This window comes from Hemibagrus wyckioides, linkage group LG19 (assembly GCF_019097595.1).
Source record: "Hemibagrus wyckioides isolate EC202008001 linkage group LG19, SWU_Hwy_1.0, whole genome shotgun sequence".
In the NCBI taxonomy this organism is placed as follows: domain Eukaryota; kingdom Metazoa; phylum Chordata; class Actinopteri; order Siluriformes; family Bagridae; genus Hemibagrus; species Hemibagrus wyckioides.
Window position 1 is genome coordinate 8835556 of NC_080728.1, and position 25655 is coordinate 8861210.

A 25655-nucleotide genomic window follows, 5' to 3' on the forward strand; every position below is an offset into this window, starting at 1 on the left:
TGATCTTTCGGCTGCTCCCTGTGTGTGCCCTTCCTGACGCAACTCTCCCGTTTTTATCCGGGCTGCGTCCAGTGGCTGGGGTTTGGGTATTGACTGGGAATCGAGTTTTGCTGGAAGCAGGAATGTTATCAGGGCAATGGGATATATTACTACACAGTTTTCCTACATCAACTCCAGATTTTAAGTGTTGATCTTGTGTCTTTTGACAGGAAATGGGTGTCTACCTAATTAGGCTGCATTGCCTCTTCCCTATACAACTGTCTTATGTTACATTATTGATTAATATTGGGTTATGTGTGTGAAAATCTTTTCTTCAGTTTCTGAAACCTGAAATCTGAAGTCTGCCAAGCATCTTTTCAGGCCTTTTGTTTGACCTGGACAAATTTAGTTACTTTCTCAGTAAACATAGCCACTTACTTAATTAGCACAATACACTAGCGACTACATCAGTGACCTGTAAAGTGAGGATGTGACCATGACTGTACCATGTGCAATATTTATTTTATAAGAATGGGCTGGGAAATTCATGAATATTTAAGAAGGATTTGTGTATGTGCTTGCATCTTAGAGAGACTGTGACTTCATGTAATCAAAGAACACTAAATGTCTGCGACCTAACTAAATAATCCATAGACTGTAGCTATGCTAGGGAGGTTTACACTGAAATACTGGATGTAAATATTATTGCATTAAAGCACTTGAGCCTACATAGCATGATAGCTAGATATTGCACTACCGACCATGACTGATGCAACTCCATTTGTGTCATTATAAAAATGTGTGAAAGAGAACAATGTTGGGAAGAGAAGAGCCATTTAGCAACATACCTGATTAAACAAATAATGTTTTAGCCTATACCTAAATATTGAAACTGTGGCTGAGTCCTGAACACTAATTGGAAAGCTATTCCATAACAGGGGGTCTTTGTATAAAAAAAGCTCTACCCTCTGCTGTAGTTTCTAAAGAATCTGCACCTTTTTGATCGAGGTAGATTATAATAGACTAAAAGTTACTGTGGGAAGAGAGTATTTGGTTCGTTAATGAGAGCATGTAGTTAGAATAAATTGTGTATTTTTCTGGTTGTGGGAAGGGCTCTGTCTCTAATTTTCTGGGCTGTTAAAGCTTGTTTATACACACATTCAGACAGCAATTAATTATAATAGACCAACCTAGAGGTATTAAAAGAATGTATAATTTCCTCTGCATCATTTAATGACAAATTTCATAGTGTAATAGTGGAAAAGGGTTCTTAAAAATATTATCTTCATAGTCTTCAAATGGGAGACTGAAGTCACTGATCACACCAAAGTAATTCACTGCAGCAAGTGTACATTCTTGTTGGAATTAATCAAAATGAACTTACTCACCATACAGTGTCTAATGACCTTTACACATTCCTCGATTTTAAGATGGTATCTCTGATCTTCTTTGGCTGAAACTGTGTCATCAGTATTGCAGCGAATGCTAGTCACTATTAACATTTCATTGAGATTAAATGAGGAGACATAGGCCAATAATGTGTCATTTACTATTTTAACCAGTGCTGATTTAATACTGTGATGATGTTTAAACCATGATGAAATATTTCAGTGGAGCTACTAAGCTGCAAATGTTTGTAGGATTTTGGAGATGAAGGGGAAATTTGATCTTGGAGAGCATACACACATTTAAGACCAGCTTTCTTAATCTGTGGCTTGATAACCTCAAAGTTGAAAAGGTTTAGGCACATAGCCTATCATAAGGGAGTAGTTTATCATCCTAACATGAGGTTGGATAGCCTCTGGTATTTTATTAAAAATAGATATCATTCAATAAGGTTGAGAAAAGTAAGGACCCAGGAGCCAGGTGTGAGAGTGTGTGTTTGATTTATCTGCTAGGTTATTTCCCAATCTGCTTTACAGCATAGCCTTTTCTATCTCAAATATGTACTTTAAACTAAAACAAAAACCCTCCACTCTCATGCACAATGCAGCTGTTTGGTTGGGGGAAGTTGCTTTTCTCTGTCACTGCTTCTGGCTGGCATTTTCATACTCACTGCGTGAGAATCATGGTAAAAATAGTGCATCATTAATTATACACAGGTGAACAGTCATTCATTAGATCACACTCATTTATACAAGACCCCACCCTCCATTCACAAACACAACTAAACTATGCTCCTTCTGCCACAGATAATTAGTACAAAAGTCGATTATTTTTAGGTTAATTAGGTATGTTAGATTGGATTAAAGTATTCTATTTGCTCCACTGATTTGGTAATATTGGTCAGGTTAATTTGGGTATCAAATTGTCTGAAGTTACATTTATACTAAAATAATATTGTTGTGCTTCTGTTGCTGTTTTATTCCTAATTAGCTTTGTTACTGTGCTAAGTAGGAATCTTTTTTGCAGATTGTACTTCAATTTGATTGGAAAGATACACTGATCTATGATCTTTCTGATTTTTCTGTTGAGCTGGCTTTCCTTCCAGGCAATTTGGGAGACTACCAGTTTAGTCTGACACTATTTAGATTCTGACTTGTGAGTGTGAGTCATTTTACAAGGTGTGAGCTTTATTTTCAATGTTTTTGTTTAACCCAGGGAACAGACAGTCTCAATAGAGTGGATCTTGGGTGATGCCTCCAGGCAACTATCAGACTTCCAGTATAAACCTGTTGTCTGCTGCATGGCCCTGACCCTGGATTGAATAATTAATCAGGCCTGAGGTTTATTACAAAAAATCAGATACATACCTCCCTGACCTAAAGGGCATTAAAAGAAGCCCATTTGTCATGAAAAGCTACTTTGATATCACACCATCATTCTGACATCAGTTCAGTCATAGCCTGCTGAAAGTTATATCATCCAATTTGTATTGAGACCAGAGTATAGTATGACATTTGACATTACCTTCACAAATCTACATGTCTTAGTTACCACTTACTAGGGGTGGAAGCCCAGTTGTTACTACTGGCAAAAGTATATATCATTAGTTCCTATCTGTACTACCTTGGAAAGCCTGTGCTTGCCTTAACTTCAGAAATTATGTACAGTATCCAGCATCCTGACTCCTAACACACAGTTACCTACAGCGGATGATGGCCTTAAGACATAGCTTATTCCACATGTTGACATTATTTTCTATGGTGATCTATAAGTTATGACCCAGGTTTGCCTGGTAATTTGAGAACATCCCATTTGCCTGTGGGTCTTTGTTTCTTTGTTGTGTCATGCCCTGGCATATATAAGATGATGCTATACAAGATGATTCAGCTTTGACCTCTGTTGATATAGTTTAGTGAGTAAGAAATATTTATGGATCTCTTAATGCTCTGTTTGTGACTGGGCTTTGTGTTATTTGTTTCCCTTGGCTGTATGATTCTTCCGTATTCACTGGTTCGAAAGTGAGGCTTTTCAAAGCTTCCTGTGGAGAATCTAACCATCCACTGAGACAAATCAATGGCAGATATGTAAAATAAGGTCACTTATTGCAGTGGTTAGTTAATAAGCAGCAGTATTAAATTTGCTTATGATTAAGAGTAACTCTTGAGGCTCTTCACTAAATATATTATATTATTGTATTTTCACTTCAAGAACAAATCCATTTTAATCCCAACTAACACAGCAGATAATAACTGAAATGGCTAATTAAAAAAACAACAGCATGAAATTATTGGTGTTGCCAACAAAAGCCCTGACCTGAACAACAGAGAAAAGGTGTCTAAGCAACAAGGCCTACAATCCTGACTGAGTTACACCAGTTCTAACAGGAATGGTGAAAAACGATTGTGAGAAATCTAACCCAAGCATTTGATTCGAATTCAGTCACTTAAAAGGCAGTGCCACCAAACACTAACAAATTGTATGTAAACCTTTGACTGACTAAAAATCTAATATATTAAAGCCAAAAATAAAACGAAGCTGTTATTGCAAAGTAGAAACACCAACTGGATTAACACAGGAAATACTTTATATGGTAAAAGATAAATGTAATTGAAAATGTAAAACGTTTTATATATATAAACTTGCCTCTTACTGACTTGAAACCGACTTAATGAACAGACTCACTTGGGTTGGTGTCTGCTCACGGTAGACCCACTCTTTAATGTAATTTATTATAAAGCATTAATGGCAGTTACTTACTGTAATGCATCTCCATTTCCTACAGAAATGATTCTGTTAAACATATTGTAATCCATCCACTCTAGACAGAGTTATGTTAAGCATATAGTAATTCAACCACGTTACAAGAGAAACTGTCACCCCATCCACTCACCTGTACAAATGAGCACATGTTGTGTCAGCCTGACTTAACTCCCTTCTCCTCTTGCGCAAATCTAAATCATTATCCCATCCTCAAGCTCAGCACTAATTCAGAAACATCGCTCCTGTGCATCTGTGCTAGTAGTGTTTACCCCAGGAGGCACAGACACATACACAGATAACACTGAAGAGTAATTGAAAACATTCCCCGAGACTCTACTTGCTCACTCAAGTCCCATGACTATAAACAGCTTTCCCCAAATGATCTCACAAATCAGATATAAGCTTTTCTTATTGCTTCTCTTACTTTCTTTGTCATCACAGACGATAAACACACACAAACACACACTCACAAAATCAATAGCACCCTCGCAAGTCCAACTAGTAGAGACAAACCCCCTGCATCCAGTCACTAGCCTCCCAGGGATTTCAGTCCAGGCTGAACTCATTACTGGATGTGCTAACATGTGATTTACTGTGCTGTTGGAAGCAGGTGAAAATTAAAGGAAGAAGGCCATAGGGATAGAGGAGCAAAGTATGTATTTATTCCTCTGTTTACAAGAAAGAAAGATGCCTGTGTTTCTTTTTCTTTATTGGATCTGTCGGCGGAGCCTTGAACAGTAATTGGTAGTGCTCATGGGAATGGAGGAGTGTCAGAGTTAATGCCGAGTTTTATAAATAGCTGTAAACAGCTCGGCGATGGGAGCGAAGCCCATCCTCTTCAACTAGCTGTATCCTTTCAGACATACACAATGCCTGTAGCTCTGCTTCTGAGAAAATTTCATTAACAAAGTGCGCTTATCATGGAACAGATCAACCTGTTTACTCATCTGCGTAAAAGTGTTATGGCAATTCCTTTTACTGCATACATTTTGGCGTAATAAGTCAAGCAAAAACAGCAAGTGAGATATAGCTGTGCATCAAACTGTCAAACTGTGTATAGAGAAACAGTATGTTACATTTGTAAAAATTAACTCTGGGTCTGTTGTTCTCAGTAGCACCTACCTTAATCCTGATACACTTTTGTGGTACGTATTTGCAACAAACAATGTCACAAAACTCTACAAATGTTTTTGTTACCCAGTATACAATAGAAATTTACCAATTTCAAAGATGCAACAGTGGTCATACGGTCCACCACTGTAATTATGTTTCTCTACTGACTATACTAGAAGTATTATAACTAGAACAATACATACAGTAACACCGACTGACAAACATTTACACAATTTAACCCCATTTTTATGTTGTATTCAAACATGGTAATGGAATACCACGGTTTCCAAGTTTATATTTCATATTTAAGCTATAAAAAAATAAGTCTCAGACAAAGGCATCTGCAAGCATCTCTCAGAAAGTATATAGTCCTGAATCTCACCATAGAAAGGCAGTGCGGCATGAAAGTGGGGCAGAAATTGCGCACATTCTCAACAGTCTGTTTGTCATATCAAGACAGCTACTAGCTCATAGCCCAGCATCCTGAATATGATGAAATGTGCTTTTCACTCCTCCTGGGAGGAGGACATTTTTGTTTTTTGTTTACTTGTAAGATGGATTATTGTAGTATATGGTGTAAGGTTTGAACAGACACTGAAACTTGCAAGTCTCAAGTCGTGCTAGTAGGACATTGATCAGCTTGCTAGAATTACTACTACTACTATTTTAATTTTCTCAATATAACACATAACTTTATGGTTATGTCATGGCTCCTGCCCCACCCCCCAAAATAAAAAAAAATCAGATGTTGACCACTTAGAATATGATACGTCAATGAAAATCATATTTTGACCTAAAGCTGTTACAGTAATGAGTAGGTTCATAATGTCTGAAGGGATGTATGTGTGTTTCGTATTGGGTGCACCATATAGAAGGGAATGGTATGTCAGAGGACCACAGAAAACTTACCAAAATATAACTGTTTACATAACAAATATTATTGGTTAATGCAAAATAGGTCTGTGACCTCATCATGTGCAAAGCACTGAGGTGCAGGTATGTACAAGGATGAATATGTTGCATTTAAGAGATAATGTAATCTGATCACTTAAACCAAAAGGTCGTAAGGGACACGCACATTGACATTCCTTGTTCATTCCTACATTGTTGTTGCATCCCTGTATGACAACACTGAAGGTATGCTGAATAAAGCACATAACATGTTCAAGACTTGTGAAAATACCAGATAAATGTTTATCCATTGCAGCTGTCCTCTTGTGGCCATTTCACTTGAGATGGATGTCATTACTAAGTGTTTTAGTGTTTTAGATGGCGCATTTGTCTCTGGAGTCTGCTACTGTTTATTCTTTAGATAGAAAGAAAACAACCTGCCACAAGGCTGGAATAAGAGGATAAGACAATCAGAAATAATGTTTTTTATTGTGAAGAGATAGAAATGGCAGAGTATGTTGTGGGAAAAGGTTTGCAATGAAGCCATCCCTGCCATGGCTTTCTTTGTCTCTGTCATATATCTGGAAGAATGCCATTCGAGTTTTATTTTAATAGCTAGCTAAACACAATGGGCATGGCAAAGCTGGTCTAGCCAGTTACACAGAAACAGGGCTCAGCCATTTACATTTTAGATCCACAACAAATCAAGCAAAATAAAGGCATTAAAATTAAATACTAAATTGGTTAGAATGCTTCTAAGGTTAGTTTTAAGACAGATTTATTTTTTCTTGAAATGTGTAAGGTTTTCAAAGGTTTGATGTAAGACTGTGAAATTTGGGTTCAACTTATAAGTCTCATGGAAAAAGAGGTCTGAAAATCCAATCAGTGCTGCAGAATCTGACACATTCATACCAGCAAGACACACACTAACCCGCTACTACAATGTAAAAATTCTATACTGTTTATCCATCATGGATATAAATACACTCTAAATTAAGGCTTATTTTCATGCCTTCATCATAATCATTATTCTATTTCAGATCCTGTGTGCTACAGAACAAAACTACAACAATACAGCTTTATCATGATATTCATTATTCTATTTCAGATTCACTAGTATAAAAGCTAAACCAACAATAAAACTTTCATTGCCTACTTGTGCTACATGTTGTATTTTATATAGCCTAATCCATTAAAAGTTAGTCAAACTTTCATCACATGATTCCATTAGCCACTGCAGAAACAAAATCTTGGCCCAGTTTCCTAATAACCTTCTCGGCTAAATTAGCCAACAGCCGCATACTACCTTATCCCACTCACACAGTTGCAGTCAGCTGTAGCTCATTTTGAAGATGCTGGAAGAGCTGGGTGCTCATCCTGTTGATCTCCCCCTTTGGTTTGTATCAAAGCTTCAGATGTTAGAGCAGAGGTGAGGGCTGAATATGTCCCCTTGCATTTCGCAGATCAGATCAAGGGAAGTAAAAGAAAGTTACAGCACTCATAATGACCGGCAAAGCCAAAAGGATCATGGCATGCTGCTGTGTGTCTCTCTCATCCCTGCTCTTTTCATGTGTCACTGTTTTCAGCTGCACATATTGCAAGCTACATAGAGCAAAAGCCATGTTTACAATATTTCTGAGAACGTGTAACATATTTCTCTTTCTCCTGTGTGTCTTCCTATCTTTCTATCTGTCTGTTGTTCTCTCTCTCTCTCTCTCTCTCTCTCTCTCTCTCTTTCTTTCTCTTTCTCTCTCTCTGCAGGACTTCCTGGGACAGGCATGCTGTACTCTGGGGGAGATAGTAGGCTCCCTGGGGAGTCGGCTAGAGAAGCCTCTCGGGTAAGAAACAGCATGCCGTGTTATCTATTTCCCACCCCCTAACACATCCACCTGTGAGTATTTAGCCCACACCAACTCCTTTTTTAATTAGTTGAGGTCTTTCTGTGAAAATGGATGCTCAGTGACTATTCATGAGGACATGTAATTCAGCAAAATTGTGTTAAATATACATTGTTTCATTGCCAGTGGTGTGTTGGGAAATGAAAGAGTTGAAACTGTAGTGAATGGGATGTTTTTGGGAGATGGGAAGAAACCAGAGAATGAGAGAGCAACTGGTGCAAATACAAGCAGAATATGTCAGACTCCACACACTAGCATGAGTTTAGTATCACTTCAACTTCACTTATTTATTTATTTATTTATTTGTTTTTATTTATTTGTTCATTTATCTGTGCATCAAACAGATTATTTCAATGCTGAAAATATTGAAAAGACTAGATTTTCAAGAGTATTAACAATTTTTAGAAATCAGAAAAGATAGTGTTTATAGTAGATGGTCATGTCTATATTTACACCGATCAGCCATACCATTGAAACCAACTGCCTAATATTGTGTAGATCCTCATTGAGACATCTAAGTATGGACTCCACAAGACCACTGGTGTGCTGTCATATCTTTCATCAAGATGCTAGCAGCAGATCCTTTAAGTCCTGTAAGCTGTGAGGTGTGGCCATCATGGATAGGACTTGTTTGTCCAGCATATCCTACAGATGCTCGATCAGATTGAGATTTGAGGAATTTGGTAGTGCACATTGTACAAATTATGTTAGGGTTTTGAAGAAGGATGCTATTAGAAGATGTGTGTAGTTTTTGTGCTTTCCTACAAAAGTTATTTGTGTTTGTGTGTGTATGTGAGGGTGTGTGTGTGTGTGTGTGTGTGTGTGTGTGTGTGTGTGTGTGTTTGCACCAGAGCATGGATACAAATGTGGAAGGCTGAAGTTCAAACTCGCTAATGAGCTGCCTTTTTCCAGCTCTTATCTCTGAGCCTCTTTGTCGAGTCATTATTTAAATCTTTATTATACTCTTATCATTCAAAATATTGGTTTTGTTTATTACTGTCTTGATTTGATCCTAAAATTAATTTTAGATAATGTGTATTATTATACCAAATAAATATTTCAGAGAGTTTAATGAAGTGAATTTATTTGAATTAGAATTGTTTTCAGTGCAGCTCAGGAGCAACTAGGGAAGCTCAGCCTACATTCTTGATCATTTTCTATTAAGACCTCTCCCAAATAAATGAATAGTAAGTAAGAAACTACACCGAGTCGTGTAATAAGGCCATGTGCAAAGAAAATTGGATTATTTGTGTATAACCTTGAGGGTCTTGAGGGTGATATTCTGATTATACCACATTGATTTGTTACAGTGAATATTGTTATAGTTAATAGCTAAAATGAAATTTCATGGAAGGTTTGTGTGAAAAATCCACAAAAAAACAAAAAACCTCATCAGCAGATTTTCCTGTGCTGGGAAACATTGCAAAGCACCATGACTGTTACAAAGCACAACATTAGAGACTCCTTCTGTAAATAAATGTCTCATAACCAAAACTTAAACAGCACTTTATTTAAAATGTAAAATAAAAATAAAAAAAATCAATTTCTCATTAACCTTTGATTGGAGCATCAAGCATACAGACCTCTGTGTACGATCTGTTACTATAGACACAATAGTGTATTAGATCAAGTGCATAAATATAACTGCTGAAACTATTTTGGCTAATCAAATTTGAGAATTTTTTAACTGCACTTTGCTATAAATTACATTTATAAGTTGCTTGACATTAGACTGAAAAGTTTCTTTTTGAAGGATCAAGCAAAATATCATTAAATAATTGTTTATAATGCTAACATTAAAAGAATATTCACACAGCTTGTACATATATCGGTTGTTATATCTTTAGCTTCTTTCATGGTGTTCATTTACAGTAAATGTTTAGCAAACACACGTGTCATCAGATCTGTTATCAGGAACACAGGACAGCTGCTGTGTGATGAATGAACCGATTACTGGAATTGCTCTAAGGGAGTAGTGCTATTTTAAATGTTGTAGCTTGTGAGAGTTTACATACGTTCTTACATTTGTATTTTTTTATTAAATAAATCTGAAAATTTAAAATAAATATTTTAAGCACTCAGATCTAATGGTGGTCTCAAAGTTCTCTAAACAAATTTTGTTCTTGTTCAGTGATACTCTTTGTTACTGCAACTTTAGGAAATTTGATTTACTGGATCCTGTAACGAAAGCAATAGCTAAACACAAAATACCATGCTAATAATAACTTACAAAAAAGAAGAATGTGAAAGATGTATATATGGGTATATATGGTATTTAGGCTTGAAAAGCATGCTGAAACTGTGTACTTTACTGTAGATTTTCATTTCTGTGATTTTCTTCTTAACATTCTCAGTTTTGTTCTCCAACCTGAAATTGGATTGGTTTATAATGCCTTCTAGTCTGATCAACTGACTAGCTTTATGCTGTGAATTTTAAAGATAACACAGGTGAACATGGGAGTAGATATTGTTCTAAGGCTTGGTGTTGTAACATCTGTAATGTTTTGCGTAAAAGAAACTTAACTAACCTAACTAATTTCAGTCTTGGTTACTCAGAGAATGTAGGTTTCACATATCAGCCTATACTTATAGCTTTAATATTGGTATTGGTATTTTAACAGTTATTGTAGTATAAAACAAATAAAACATATAAAAAGTATAGATAAACAGCCTGATGTTTGTGCAGAAACTCTTCTAGTCTTCTGCTTTTCTAATTTTTTTTACAAAGTTATTACAGAATGGATACCATATAAAAATGTTCTTGCACTAACTGAATTGTCAGGAATCCTAGAGTTCGGAATTAAGCCCACATCAGCCAAGGAAAGTGGAGGGGATGGGCCATGATGATTCAATAGATCAACATGATATGCTGGGGCTAGCCCATTAAAAAGGCTTTTAACTTTATAGTCAATACCAAACCTAATAGGAAGCCAATGTTAACTGAATAAGACTGCCGTAATACACTCTTCCTTTTCCTGATAAGTCTGTTAGTAACTGTGCTCTGATTTGTGTTCAGTTTCTTTAAAGGAACAGCAGATACCTTTCAGGACCACACTGTACCATAGTGTAGGTAACTCAGAGATTTTAATGTAGAGTCAGTATACCACTTTTCCAACATGGTGTTACGTATTGTAAATAATCTTGTATTTAGGAGAAATAATTCATCCCTAACCCTAAACCTAACTCTTAACTTAGTTTGCAGTTTAAGGACATATTCTCATTTAAAAAATTCTCAAAGAAAATAAGAAAGAAAATTAAGAAAATTGTATTTGTAAAAAAAAAAAAAAAAATGCACAGTACCACATTTGTAAAAAGAAATTTAATACATATAATTTGTAAAAAAATAAAATAAAAATAAAAATTATGATTTAAATATGACTAAATATGAATAAAAATATGACTATGGTTAGTCAAATTAGTCTCACATTTTACATTTTAAAATATTCCAGTGTGTTGTGCATTTAGGGCATAATCATTATTTCCATGAATCATTATCAGGAAGTTTTTAGTGCAGGCCAAAACACATGCACGCAAAACAAACAGAGATCATCCATGATCAAAACCAAAATACAGGCAAACATTAAAACCAGAATGAACTTGACACAGGATATTATGTACCTAGAAACATGTCTAATAACATGAATGAGACAAATGTACAAGACAAATACCTGATAAGACAGACAAAGAGACAAAGACAAAAAAAAAGATCACGGAAGAAATGAGTACAGGTGAAAACACTGGATAAATACTGACCACAGAGACAAGAATGAAATAAAATGTGCACAGTCACAGGAAATAAACAAAACCACATCACATGAATTCAAAATAGCACTCATGTTTACCTATGATGTGCACCATGTAGGGAAAATCCATGACAAGTATATTAACTTTTAAAGTTACATAGCACATACTGCATGGCTCATCTTACCTTGCACCACCATTCCGAGAATACGCCTTTAACCAATAAGGTTACCTTGAGAAATCACATTGCTTGAATTAAATTAGTTCAGACTTTCTCAATACATTCTCTTTAAATATATGTTGACTAAAACACTTACCTGCTCTTAAAATGCAGTCATTTGATTAGTTTAGGCTAAATACTTGGCATGGCCCATATAACTCAGTGGATGTATTAGCATATTCTGCTTGACATGCCTAGGGTGCTGTATAAGCAAAAATAATAAGGGGCCTTAAAATTGGGGTCAGTGATTTTTAAGTGACATTTAACTTTTTTTGCCAGAGGCCAAAAATTGAATTTCCTCCTGTATTGGTGGTGCCCATATTCAGAAAGAATATCTTTGTCATGTCACACTCCACAGTGATGCTTCATGACTCAGATGAAAGTAGACACTCAGGGTTTTATGAATTTGAAGTTTTTTCTGCCTACATGGCGCAAAATATTCATAGCAATTTTCCAGAAAAACTAAATGGTTCATTTTTTTTTTTTTTTTTACACAAATGTTTATGTCTTCAGTGTAAACAGTGATATTAAACTCAAACTGGTTTCTGCTCTCTGAGAAATGTTTGTTCATAAACATCTCAACTTGGAATGTGTTATCTTCAACTACTAAAACTACTTTGTAAGGTTATCAAAACAAAGGTAAAAAAAAACATCCCACATTGAAAGCCGACAGCATCCGAACTAAATTTATATCAGACTTGTGGTGATAAAATAGTTCATTTGTTTATACTGATTGAAAATGTCTGCCAGCAGACTGGGACACCCGTGTATTGGTAAAATGAATGAAGCTCTCTTCACATTTTGATCAAACATCTACTCTAACAGCTGTTGATAAATGATCTACTGTGATAGAGAAACTCCATGGGAAGGTGTCCTACAGATAGTAGAGCTGTTTCTGTAAACAACATAACAGCAAATCATGTGAATCAATGCTGAATCAGCCAGAACAAGAAGGGTTTGTTGTCTCTAAAGTCATTAAAACTCCCTTCTAGTATTGGAGTATTTTGGGGTAATAATATATACAAGGATGGAGCATGTGTTTGACAGAATTCTACAGTTTTATGATTGATAGATTTTACCAAACTGTTTTAGATAATCTCTAAAAAATCCCTAATATCTATTTCATACTTAATCTCTGTATATTAGATCTAATCTCAGAATCTTGTAGTGAATAAATGAACAATTTGGTAACATCGAAATGTGTTTATTACAATAGTGACACACTTCCTATTACTACATTCTGTCTACGACTATGAAAAGAGAAACATAATTTAAAACAAAGTGTTCGTTTTCCATTTTGGCTAAATGAGTACGTTTTACTAAAACCATGTCTTTTACATTGTAAAAGAATTTCTTTTTCTTTTTAAAAGGAATTTTAAGTACCTACTTGCACTTTAAGGACCACTGGTGTACCTCGGAAATAGTTCATACCTTTAAAAATAGTAGAAGTAGAGCCGTGAGGAATAAAATATTCTCCATAGAAAACGATTAGTGCATATAGGACTGTAATTGTAATTTCAGGTCAGATGAATGTGCAGTGTCTTCAGGAAAAACGTGTTATCTTGAAAAGCCCAGGCAGAGTTAGGGATTAATTGTAATTAAAATTCTTTTTAAATGTATTTTTCACTCAGTTTGGACCCTGTCTCTCGCTGTCCTGTCACTTTAGCTATCTTCAGAAACCACTGTACTGTACAGTACAATGAAATACAGTACAATACGATTCAGTAAAACACCGTTTTCTCTTTCCTGTCTAATGTGTGCTGATATGAAAACCAGCATAAAAACAGACTCGTCTCATTTATCATGGAGAAGCAAATACTTACTGGCACATAATGAGTGTTTTTCGCCTTATGACTTCTCTGTGCTGTTACTCCAGAAGCTAGACTAAATCAATTAGAAACCTACAGAGGTGTCATCAGGCTGTTCAAAGATATTATAGTCTTCTTTTTCAATTTACTTGTTGATGGCATGGTCTCTTTGAAGAAGATAAATACTTACACTAATGGTTAATTAGTTTGCCAGTTTGAAGCTGTTTATACAAGTGCAATTAGATTACTTTTAATTCATAACATTAAGAAAGTTTCTTATGAAACTCTACTTGAGTAGATGCTCAGGTACTGTGACAAGTCTACTTGAGTAAAAGTAAGAAAGAAACTACATTTAAACATAGTCCAGTATTCAGGAGAAATCTTAATTTTATCTATCTATCTATCTATCTATCTATCTATCTATCTATCTATCTATCTATCTATCTATCTATCTATCTATCTATCTATCTATCTATCTATCTATCTATCTATCTATCTATCTATCTATCTGTCTGTCTGTCTGTCTGTCTGTCTGTCTGTCTGTCTGGCTGGCTGGCTGGCTGGCTGGCTGGCTGCCTGTCGTTCCTTTCTGATTGTTTAATCTGGACACATCTTTGAAAGTTTTCAGTTCAGCACTAAAAATGTTTTCCTCTGTGAGGAAAATGCTGATCATGTGAGGTCATGCTGATGTGGTAGATAATTTGCTGCAAGGCAAAGCAGAAATCATTTTTTGTTTGCCAAACAGACCTGCTATCACAGTTATGCCAAGTTTTATTTGGCATTGATGTGAATTTAATTGGATGTGTTAAACAAACAAAAGCAAGTGAAGCACAACCGATTGGCATAACAACTTAAACAAATAAACAAATAATTAATAAATAAAAAAAATAAGCAAATAATCTCATGACGTGAGATTTTTAATATTTTGCAGGTCAAAAATAAAATGGAAGATAAAATGTCATGTTTTTTTGCAAGTCAAGAAGCTTTATTGTCATTTCAACCACATATAGCTGACACAGTACACAGTGAAATGAAACAACGTTTCTCCAGCTACATAGTGTGCAACATGTGCAACTAGGTGCAAACATTGCCAGACAGAAAAATCAGAAAGTACAAAAAACAACACAAGAAAGAAATCTACCAGAGCAAATACAGTACAGTAAGGAAATACAGATAGAATATGCCCCACTAAAGGTGACTTGAGATCAGTGATCTAAAGAACTGGACACAAAATATAGCACCGCCATTTTCAACCAAGAGTCTCAGACTGATCATTGCTACAGGCCCAGAATCACTAAATCAATAAGGAGTATATTCGCTAAATCAATAGGCCATACACCTCATATATGCTGCAGTTATTTACTAAGTCATCCATCGACTGCCCTGATGCACTCAATCTCAACGAAGAAAACACTTCCAAAGCAAAAGGCATATTGTAGAAGCTGACAGAGACTCCTTTTGCTGCCATGTAATATAATAAATACATTTTATTATATTTATTTAATTAAAGACTTCATCTAAAAATGAGTTTTCTAATTGGCAGCTTCTTATTCTTCTTATTCTTACATAACTCTAATGACTCAAAAGTCAGACAACAAGTGACTTTTTCTGCCGAAAGTTGCAGTAGTTCAGGGGCATGTTTTTGAGGATGGTGAAACTGTGGCAAGCCAATGCACCTGCACCTCCACCCTGATGGGGGGCACCTTTAACAACCCTAATGACTGTTAATTACAGATAATTATACAGTTTAATCAGTACACACCAGCCTGCCTTCGGGAGTCTCTGCATAAGGAGGGGAAAACAGAATGAGAAGTCTCTCAGCGTGTCTCCATGGTCCTATTTAAAGCCATGTCAGTGGATGGCAGAAGAGAGAGAGGAATACAATTGTGTGTGTGTGTGTGTGTGTGTGTTTTTTGTGTGTGTGTGTGTCTGTGTGTGTGTTTTGAAAAAAGTGAAATAACGGCTTTTATTTGTGAGATAATCCATCCATCCTTCTATCCATTTTTGTACTGCTTATCCTACACACAGGGATCCTGGAAATCCCAGGAAACTTGGGGCACAAGGCAGGGATACCCCAGACGGGGTGCCAACCCATCACAGTGCACAGCTGCATACATACTCACACACCCATTCACACACTAATGACAATTTAGAGACACCAATTAACCTACAACATTTAAGCTTATCCAATTACACTGATTTACTGCATTCATGTCACTTCATAATCATTTTTCTTCCCAGTCTTCTTAGACTGCTTACTTCTCAACCTGCCCTTTGTTTCTTTATCTGAAGTATTATGTATAAATTTCAGTGGGGTTTATTTCATACCACCCATACAAGCAGTTAAACATGACGTTACTTTTCATAGCAGGGAGTCAAGCACTTCAGCAAAAACACACTAGCTCTAATTTACTACTCAGAGATCTGTTTTGTGAATCCACCCTTGCTGCTTAAGTGGGAGCACAGGTAAGATGTGTGTATGTGTGGCTGAATGATACTGCTGTGGTAGAATAAAGCTCAGGGAGGAAAAAAAAAAACACAGGCTTGATTAGTTAGCCAATACACTGCAATGAGCTTTCTTTTTATATAGATGTAAAGGTCACCTATTGAGCAGCTATCTTTGAAAGAGACAGAGTGAGAAAAATGCACTGAAAAAGGAAGTAGGACTTGAGCACCTAGATTGCTTTTAATGATAATTGTTATTTCATTCAAATCCGTACTGATGGGGGGGTAGGGGTGAGATAATTGAACATGAGATGATCAGAAAAACAGCTGTTCCACCGCAGTGTAGCCGGTACTTAATTAGCTTATTCTGCCAGGATGCTGATTGTAAATTCATGTGTCTTGATTAGGACTTTCAGGAAGGTAGTTTCACAGTGTAGAGAGGAATTCGAGGGGATGTGTGAAGGTGTCTGCGTTTATGTTAAGTAATGGTGATTATGGCCTTTTTTAAAAAAAAAAAGATATTAACCTGTAGAATATGAGTGATTATGGGAGTTTTCTTATTCGTACTAAGAAACTCTAATGAAAATTATAGTAAAGACAGCATCTTCTCCAACAGCTTGTTATTGTTTCGTTAACAGGGGAAAACATTAAAATTCTTAGCTAAAGTAATCGCACATACAACAGGTGTGCTGATTAGAGATTAGATCGAAAATGCAGGAGTTATTAGTTATCAATTATTACAAACCAGTTCCTTTAAAGAGACATCATTGGGTTTTTTTTTTCCTGGAGCTCCAATTAGCTAATAGTAATTGGCCTGAATATAATGGAAGTCTATTTCACCCTAAAATCTTTGAACCAATATTTGTTCATATTGTGTCCTGCAGTAACACCGCTTATTCGTGTGATTCAGAAAATGACTTTAATGTAACAAACCAAACTATACAAAGGATCTGAATGCAGTAGTATTCATGGAGACCATCTTTGACAACTCTTATCACTTTTTCTTTAGTGCAGTTTGTGGTAAAATGTAATAGGGGTATTTTAATTTTACAACATGTTCCTCTTATCCAGTTTACTGATCATGCCTAATAGTGTAATAGAAGTGGAACGTTAGAAATGAAATGGACATGTGGGAGTTTTTACTTGTCTTCAGTGCTCTAGTTTGCTCATTCAGGCTTAATTCAAAATTTATATTTAATATTTCACATTTATAGTTCTGTAAAGCTGCTTTGTGACAGTGTTAAAAGTGATATACAAATAATATGATATAGATCATCAGATAGGCCCACACATTTCAGTCAAATACCTTATGAAATGAAGATTAGTTATAGAAAATACAAAACATAAGAACATAATTTTCATCATGTAAAAAATAATTCATGCACCTATGGGATCAGTACTAAAATAGCTCACTTTTACACACCTGTTATTTTACACTCTCACTGGAGTATTAAAATAAGTTATTCATGGCTTTTATAACAAGAGTTTCACACATATGTACTTCCGGGACTAGTCTTTGCTTTGAGTTCTACCTTATTTAGGTGACGGGGTTATCTCTGTGAAATATGGATGAGCCCATGTCCAGGAGGCAGCGGTGCAGAAATATATTCATGCAGAAATATATTCATTATCTCTGCTGGGGTCCTTTGCCCAGCTTAATGGTTGGGGTTGTCATGGAGACCTGAGCTTTGCTTTTTCCCTCTCACTGTCTTCCTCTTGTTTTCCAGGTCAGGTTATGAATGGTTGAATGCTCTGCAGATTTCCTTGATGGATAGGGTGCAACAGTTTAGCCTGCCACCTGTTGATGTTCAGCAGACTGATACTGAGCGTGATTCTGTTTCTTTATTGTCAGATTTTGTCACTGATATCTCCTTAGCAGAGTATCTAGAGCATTCACTGGTTGTGTGTAAGAGGCGTTTAGGAAAGAGTGGGAGTGTTATCGCTGTGATACTTTTTGGAGTTTACATATTTTGTATACATTAGGTTCACGCTCTGCTATTTAGAGGAATACGAGAGATTCCAGTATTAAAATTGACCTCACTGTATAATTAAAATGTGCAAGATTTTAATTAAACCCCTGATATTAGTCCAAAAATAGCACCCGGTGACACCTGTGATTCATCGCCTGGACATGAGATTTTGCATGATTACACAATTTTTTCTAATATTTTTTTTGCTTAGTGATGGAATGCATACTGATGTAATTAGGATGTATTCCTGCCAGTTCTGATACAAATTATAGCTTCCATATGAAAGTAGTCTAAGTAGAGAGGAAAGAGGTCAAAGCTGATGGCTGTCAGATAACTTTGTCAGCCAGTTATTGAAATATGTATACTGTCAGTCATCATTATTGAGACATATAATGCAACATGTAATGCAAGTTTGAAATGTAATGATTGATAAAAGGAAATGGACATTTATTGCTATGATTACAGCCTGATGAATTGCATAAGGAATTTCATTGGTGTGATCCATTGGTTTCATTTCTGGGATGAATATTTTTGAATCTCAATGAGCCTAATTTTATACCTCCTCCAGCAGTAGCTCTACAGGATGGTGCCAAATCAGTAAGTCATGTAAAGTAAAAATCAGCATTCTTTTAAAGACAATAATGAGGAAAACCCATAAATTATAATGTTTAAGTTATGTAAGCAAGCTTCAGTTATAACCCAAATGGTTTCACAGTATACATACACAGTATAGAGTATACACAACAAACTGCGATGCACTGTGTATTCTGACACCTTTCTATCAGAACCAGCATTAACTTCTTCAGCAATCTGAGCAACAGTAGCTTGTCTGTTGGATCGGATCACACGGGCCAGCCTTCACTCCTCACATGCATCAATGAGCCTTGGCCACCCATGACCCTGTTGCCGGTTCACCACTGTTCATTCCTTGGACCACTTTTGATAGATACTGACCACTGCAGACCGGGAACACCCCACAAGAGCTGCAGTTTTGGAGATCCAGTCGTCTAGCCATCACAATTTGTCCCTTGTCAAACTCGCTCAAATCCTTACGCTTGCCCATTTTTCCTGCTTCTAACACATCAACTTTGAGGACAAAATGTTCACTTGCTGCCTAATATATCCCACCCACTAACAGGTGCCATGATGAGGAGATAATCAGTGTTATTCACTTCACCTCATACTGCTCATAATGTTATGCCTGATCGGTGAATAATAGCAATATTTTACTACATGATAAATAGAATTCCATCTGACAGAGCAAACTGAATACATAATTTTAATAATAATGAGAAAAAATTCTACCACAAATGACATATTTCTTCAGGCCCATTATTCTAAAAAAACAGGGGCATTTGTCCAAAACATTTAAATATCACATGTTTAAATAGGCTTACTTTAGCAGAATAAAAGTAAAATGTTTATTCTAAAGCATATGCCACAGAATACATATACATAAATAGCATGATCATTCAAATAAGTCATATTCCTTGCATCACATTTTAAAGATGAGGAATCTATCACCAGATCATGTATCTCAATTGTTGCTGAGTCACTCACCCACTCCAGAGGCTGAAGTATTTGAGTGGCTGCCAAAGTCATAAAAATGAAGTTCAAATCCATTTTCTGCATAAATGTATCCTCTTATAGCAAGTGATAGCCATCAAGGTTACTTTGCACTATAGAGCCAAAGGCAGCCAAAAAGGAGACACAAAGGAAATGTGGATTGATGGTGCATGTTATTTCACTTTTCTATTCTGTTCTCTATAATAATAATAATAATAATAATAATAATAATACCCATTCAGATCCAAAATTACCTGTTAAAGTCCTGTTGTCTGATTAATTTTAATCTTTCCTCCCACAAAGGTTTACACAGTGTACTTGAATCTGCTGTAGGTGCCCATATAAGCTTCACTGGACTTTATCCAAAACAGTTTGTGTTTAATGAACAAATATTTCACTATTGCAGTGAGATTTTTGATCACTGTTATATCATCACTGTTCTATTTTTTATAACTGTTATATCATCATTTAATATAGAAACATTTCATTGCCATTGCCGTTTTAATGAAAATGTAGGTGTGGCCAGGCTTAACATGAGCACTTAAAGCAAAAGTCTGTTTGTGACATTTTTTGTAGGAAATATTTATTGATTTCTTCATCATCTGGTGAATGTGAGGCCCAGATTATGCCCTAACCTAAGATCTAACATCCCACAAGACCATAATGCTGATAGGCTTATTATTCGATTATGGTACTCAGTCCACAAGGGTACATCCGGATGTGTGCTAATCCATTTCCACTGGATGGGTGTTTATGTCTGTACAGCATTCCAGCACTGACAGCACACTGGTGGACTGAAGGATCTGGAGATCAATACAAGTTTATTTGGATTGGGATTTGAAAATGACTCAGTTTCCAATGGCACATATATCTCTAACAGTTTATAAAATAGTCAACCAATCAGCATCATAGCATTTAGTTTCATACTAATTTATGTTAATAAATCTCACTGTAGGACAGTGAACTTGACAAAACCTAGTAGATGAATAACATTCAAACTGTTGAAGAGTATGAGTACCTCATTTCTATTTCCTCATGCAAATACTCACAAAGTTTTAATAAACTACCTTTATTATAAAATGTTACCCAAAAGCCTAAATGGTTTTTAGGTTCTGCTCTTTTTTATATTATATTTTCTTTTGCCACGATGTTTCACTAAAATCTGCTTGCTCATGACACTTTTTTTATCAGTTATTTGATCATGAACAGTCTCAAAACAAATGATCTTTATTTTATTAGACACTATCCCAGTTGTGCCATTGTGCCACAATTTCCTGCCTTGAGAATAATAAGCAGGAAGCAGCACAAGAGCTAGAGTTTAATAAACTTTATAATTGTATGTGTGCAGGTTGTGCTAACTAAGGAGTAGAGGAAAGGAATTGCTCTGGATCTCAGCCTAGTGTTTGCTTTCTCAAGAATTATATGCAAAAATTACGATCACAGCAGGGATTTTATATGGGCTATTTAATGCCACAACTAATAAAAATAACTTGGATTTATTAAAAAAAAATGTAAATGTTCTGTTGTGTTGAACACTGAGTCTCAAGGAGAAGGTTGAATAACACTAAAGCATAGACAGGGTACATAGCTGACAGCATGGGTATTCACCAATCTGTTTTCTCAGTGTACATAAAGAGAGAATAGGAGAAAAAAACACTGTTACTTTACTTGTCAAACCAGACTTACTGCTGAACCCTCTACCTCCCACTGAGTGCTGAACAGAGCTGGTTGTGGTTTTTGAAGCTTGAAATCCTTTTATACACATAGCAGCATCCAAAAGTTTAACTGCACTACTGTGATATGTTTGTATTTCTAGCTAGCTGGAACCAGAATCATTAAGACACGCATGCAGTATTGTACTATAGCAGTCTTTCATGAAACATTCATACTTGGAATAGAACAACATAGCTAATGATCAACTAAAAGAACTGGGAAACTGGAACTAGAACAAAGACAAAGAACTAGAGATGTGAGGAACACTAATAGCATTGACTCTATTATGGCAGCTATTTGAAGAAATGAGTTGTGTTTCTAACTGAATCACTTTGATGAATCTTTCTAAATAATCTGCTAAACAGATTGACAGTCGGCTCTCAAGATTTTTGTTGTGAATTTACTCTAAATAGAAAAATTACAACAATGGCAAGTTTACCTATAAATATGAATCAGTTCAATTATATTAACATTACATTTAGTAATAGTGAATTATTATTTACTTGGTGAGGAGCACTGCATGTACTCCTCGTGTCCAGGTGGCTACATTGCCCTAGGTATGAATGACTGTGAATTTGTGTGTGCGGTGCCTTTCCAGGTGGATTGGTATACCATCCAGGGTGTATTCCAACCTAGTACCCAGTGTTTCAAAAGTTAGGCTCTAGACCTACCATAACCCTTGCTAGGATAAAGCTGAAGAAGATGAAGATAAGTTTTTAAAAAATGCTGTTTTTCTTTTTTTTATCAGTGTCATAAATGACCGAGGAAATATTACTTTCAACTTTCCTAAGAAGATTCAGAAAGAAAAGCTTTGAAACTCCCACAGTAGAGTGTGTAGCCCTCTCAGAGCTTAGAGCTTATGCCCTTAGGGCATAGCCATCTATGTGGGAGCTGTGAAAGCTAAGAAAAAAACTTTTGAAGGGGATCTAAATCCAGTTTCCAATGTGTAATAACTTGCAGTTGCGACATGCTGAACACAGACAGGTGGCAAAGGTAGTAAGGAAAGTGACCAACAGTGCCCCCATCAGCTTGGCAGTTCAGGGCAGGACCGCAGGTCGGGTCAGAGTCAGGGTGTGGATGCTCAAGACTGGTCTGTCATTCACCTCGACAAAAACACTGGTTGCCTTGGGTGGGTTCTAGGTGTGGAGGGCAAAACTGGACAACCAGGGCTTGTCAGGTCATTGAGGTGCTGGAGGGTCTGGCTCAGTTGGCTTGAGCTCATGCAAGATGGTTCCATAGGCAGGGTGGATATCATTACACTTGCAGCCATATGCCTTCTCGCTTTCCACATCATCATAAATATACTGTGAGTGAGTATTGAAACGTTTCTCATTCCATTAACAGGGGCATTCCTGGGAAGAAATGTGGCACCATTATTGTGAAGGCTGAGGAACTAAACAACTGCAGAGTAAGTCATCTTTAATGTTGTGTAATGTTGGATCATGTCATTGCAGTTTCCCTGCATGACACTCTTGAACAATGGTGTCTCATTAGCTAAAGGTGGAGATTAGACACTGATTAGAAGGATGGAGGTTCAAGCACCAGAACTGATTCTACTTATAACCCCTTAACTCTTGTATCATGGCTAACTCTGCACTCTAACCCCAGCTTCAAACAAACTGGGATGTGCAAAGAAAAGAATATCTAAACACCATTATATGGTGTGCTCCATTGTTTAACTTTACTGCAAAACAAACTGTTTGTGTGTGTATACTGTACTTTGAACACATATATGTTGATTATATATATATATATATATATATATATATATATATATTAATATACAATACATTGATTTTATTTTACCTTACCATTAACTGATGACACCCTGCAGTAAGGAAGGTTTATGCTTGTCAAAAGGATTTCTTATTTGTCTCCTTAGTCACCTGGCTCCACTTACACAAATCTTAAAGACTGTGCCAGACCTTTTTGCTGTCACACAATATCTGCCTGAAAAGATCTGGTTGCCAAATGCTTAATTATTGTGCTCTAGTGTTACAATGGTTGTATCTCTGGCCTACAGGAATCTGTAATGATGCAATTTTGTGGCAACAAGCTGGACAAGAAGGATTTCTTTGGCAAGTCTGACCCTTTCCTTGTGTTTTACCGCAGCAACGAGGACGGAACGTGAGTAGGCTAATTAACCTGCAAATAAAATCTGTCAAATTGTCCTTTCAACATTGGAAGGAATATGTTTATGGGTTTTAATGATGAGCATACTGTTGCAAGGCAACTGGGCTATATGGACACAGGACTTAAGCTACCTAATGATCAAGTTTAATGATTCAGCTAGCTGCCACATCAGGCCATCAGGTCTTTATACAGATAATGAAAAGGTCCTGTGACAGTGGAAACATGACAGAATTATTAAGAATATTAACATTTTTCTCAAAGGTGTTGGGAAATCAAGAATAGGCTCCATATGGCAAAGATAACACAGATTTTACATAGCATTGACCTCTAATTGAACTTCTGTTGATTGTGCCATGAACGCAGAGCTAAAAAAAACATTCCAGCTAAAAAAACTATAAAAACAATAGAAGGTTGAGCTGTTCACATAGAGACTTCTCATAAAAAACATTGAACATAAACTCATGCACAGGTACGAACTACCACACATACACAGACAAAACTATAATCGGCTAATAAATCCTTCCCCTATAAAATGTGTTGGGGGGGGCTTAGGATTAAGTATTCTTATTATTAGTCCCTCTCTTCTCTCTCTCTCTGTTTTGTACTTGAAGGTATCTGTCAATTACAAGTTGGTTGCTTCAATTGATTACTTTCCTGCAGACTCTAACCAACACATGGGGAATGAATCCTCCAAACAGCAAATGCAGGATAAATCAATTACTCATTTGTTCATTCTTTTTCAGTAATCACTTTGTCTTGGTCAGGGTCAGGGGCAGTTTAGAGTAGCCAATCCACCTACCCTGCTGAAAAAAATAGCTTGATCTGATCAGCTACCTGCTGCAAAAATATATTGTTGGTCAAATTGGTAGATCTTCTTTACTAGTTGTTCATTTATTTTTCCGCTTCCTTATTTCTTGATAAACCTGATGAAGAAATTGTTCTAATTACTCCACTCTTCTGACAGAAACTCAAAAGGTTTTAAGATTATCAGGTTGTCCACATCTGACATGAGAAATGAAATGTATTAACACATGAAGAAATGTATGAGGATGTATGTGAATTTGTCTGTCTAGCAAGTGCTCATTATTCCCAGTTTTACTATCACTAATTGGAAAAGAGGAACATTTTGTCCCTAATTCCATAACTTTTCTACTTTAATTAGTGCACTGAAAAGTCACTGTCATTGTGCTTATTCAATGCACTGTGACATCCATATCGGTTGATCGCTAGTTCAGAGCATACTGCTTTCTAATGAGGTGTCTGAATATATGACAGTGATGATTAGAGTCTGTCCTTGACCTAAGAATATTGACCTGAGCTGCTGTCCTTGCTATAGCTCTGTAACCAGATGATAAGGGGTTTATTTTGAGTTGTGTGGGCAAGGTGGATAAAAAAGAGGTTTGTGTGTAGCTGAACAGCAGAAAAAGCTGCAGAAGCAGCATGTCATGTCTATAAGTAGTAAATCCTCCACTAATGTCTTGGTCAGGTCTGTGGTGAGAAAAAATGTCTTGGAAGAAGGCATGTTTCTAGAGGCTAAGGTCAATGTGCTCATAAAATCATGCTAATCACCATGGTCCTTTTAGAAGCAGTCTAACAGCTGTTTGGTTGCATATGCTATATACACCTGCTGGCCACTTTATTAGGAACTTGGTAGGTCCCATGTTTGCATACACAGACCTGCCATTGACTCAATTGTTTTGTTGTTTCACACCATTTTGTTAAAAAATATCTGCACTCTCTGTGTCACTCTCTTAGTTGCCAAGATCACATTTCCCCTACCGAAGTTTAATCTAAGCTTTTGGACTGTATCTGCATGATTTTATGTACTGTAATGCTACATGATTGGTTGACTCTATAAGTGCATGAATTAACTGCATGAATATTCCTTATAAAGTTGCCAGTAAGTAATTTTAATGTATTTCAAAAAGTTGGACTATTCTGTTCATTGGTTATCATGTATACTTTGTGTAACAGCCTCTGCCTTCTTTATTTGTATATTATTTACCCACGGCTGTAGCAATTAATGAGTCTC

The 25655-nt window shown here is 36.2% G+C and overlaps 1 protein-coding gene across 2 annotated transcripts in view; it reads left to right on the plus strand.

Moving 5' to 3' along the window:
• The window catches only part of LOC131370153 (copine-8), a 103079-nt gene that overhangs the window by 43861 nt on the left and 33563 nt on the right, over positions 1 to 25655 (plus strand). For both annotated transcript variants that reach the window (XM_058417275.1, XM_058417276.1), the window contains exons 6-8: positions 7891 to 7967; positions 22835 to 22898; positions 23514 to 23617. In XM_058417275.1, coding sequence (XP_058273258.1) covers positions 7891 to 7967; positions 22835 to 22898; positions 23514 to 23617 — 245 coding nt within the window. The remainder of the gene's footprint in view (positions 1 to 7890; positions 7968 to 22834; positions 22899 to 23513; positions 23618 to 25655) is intronic.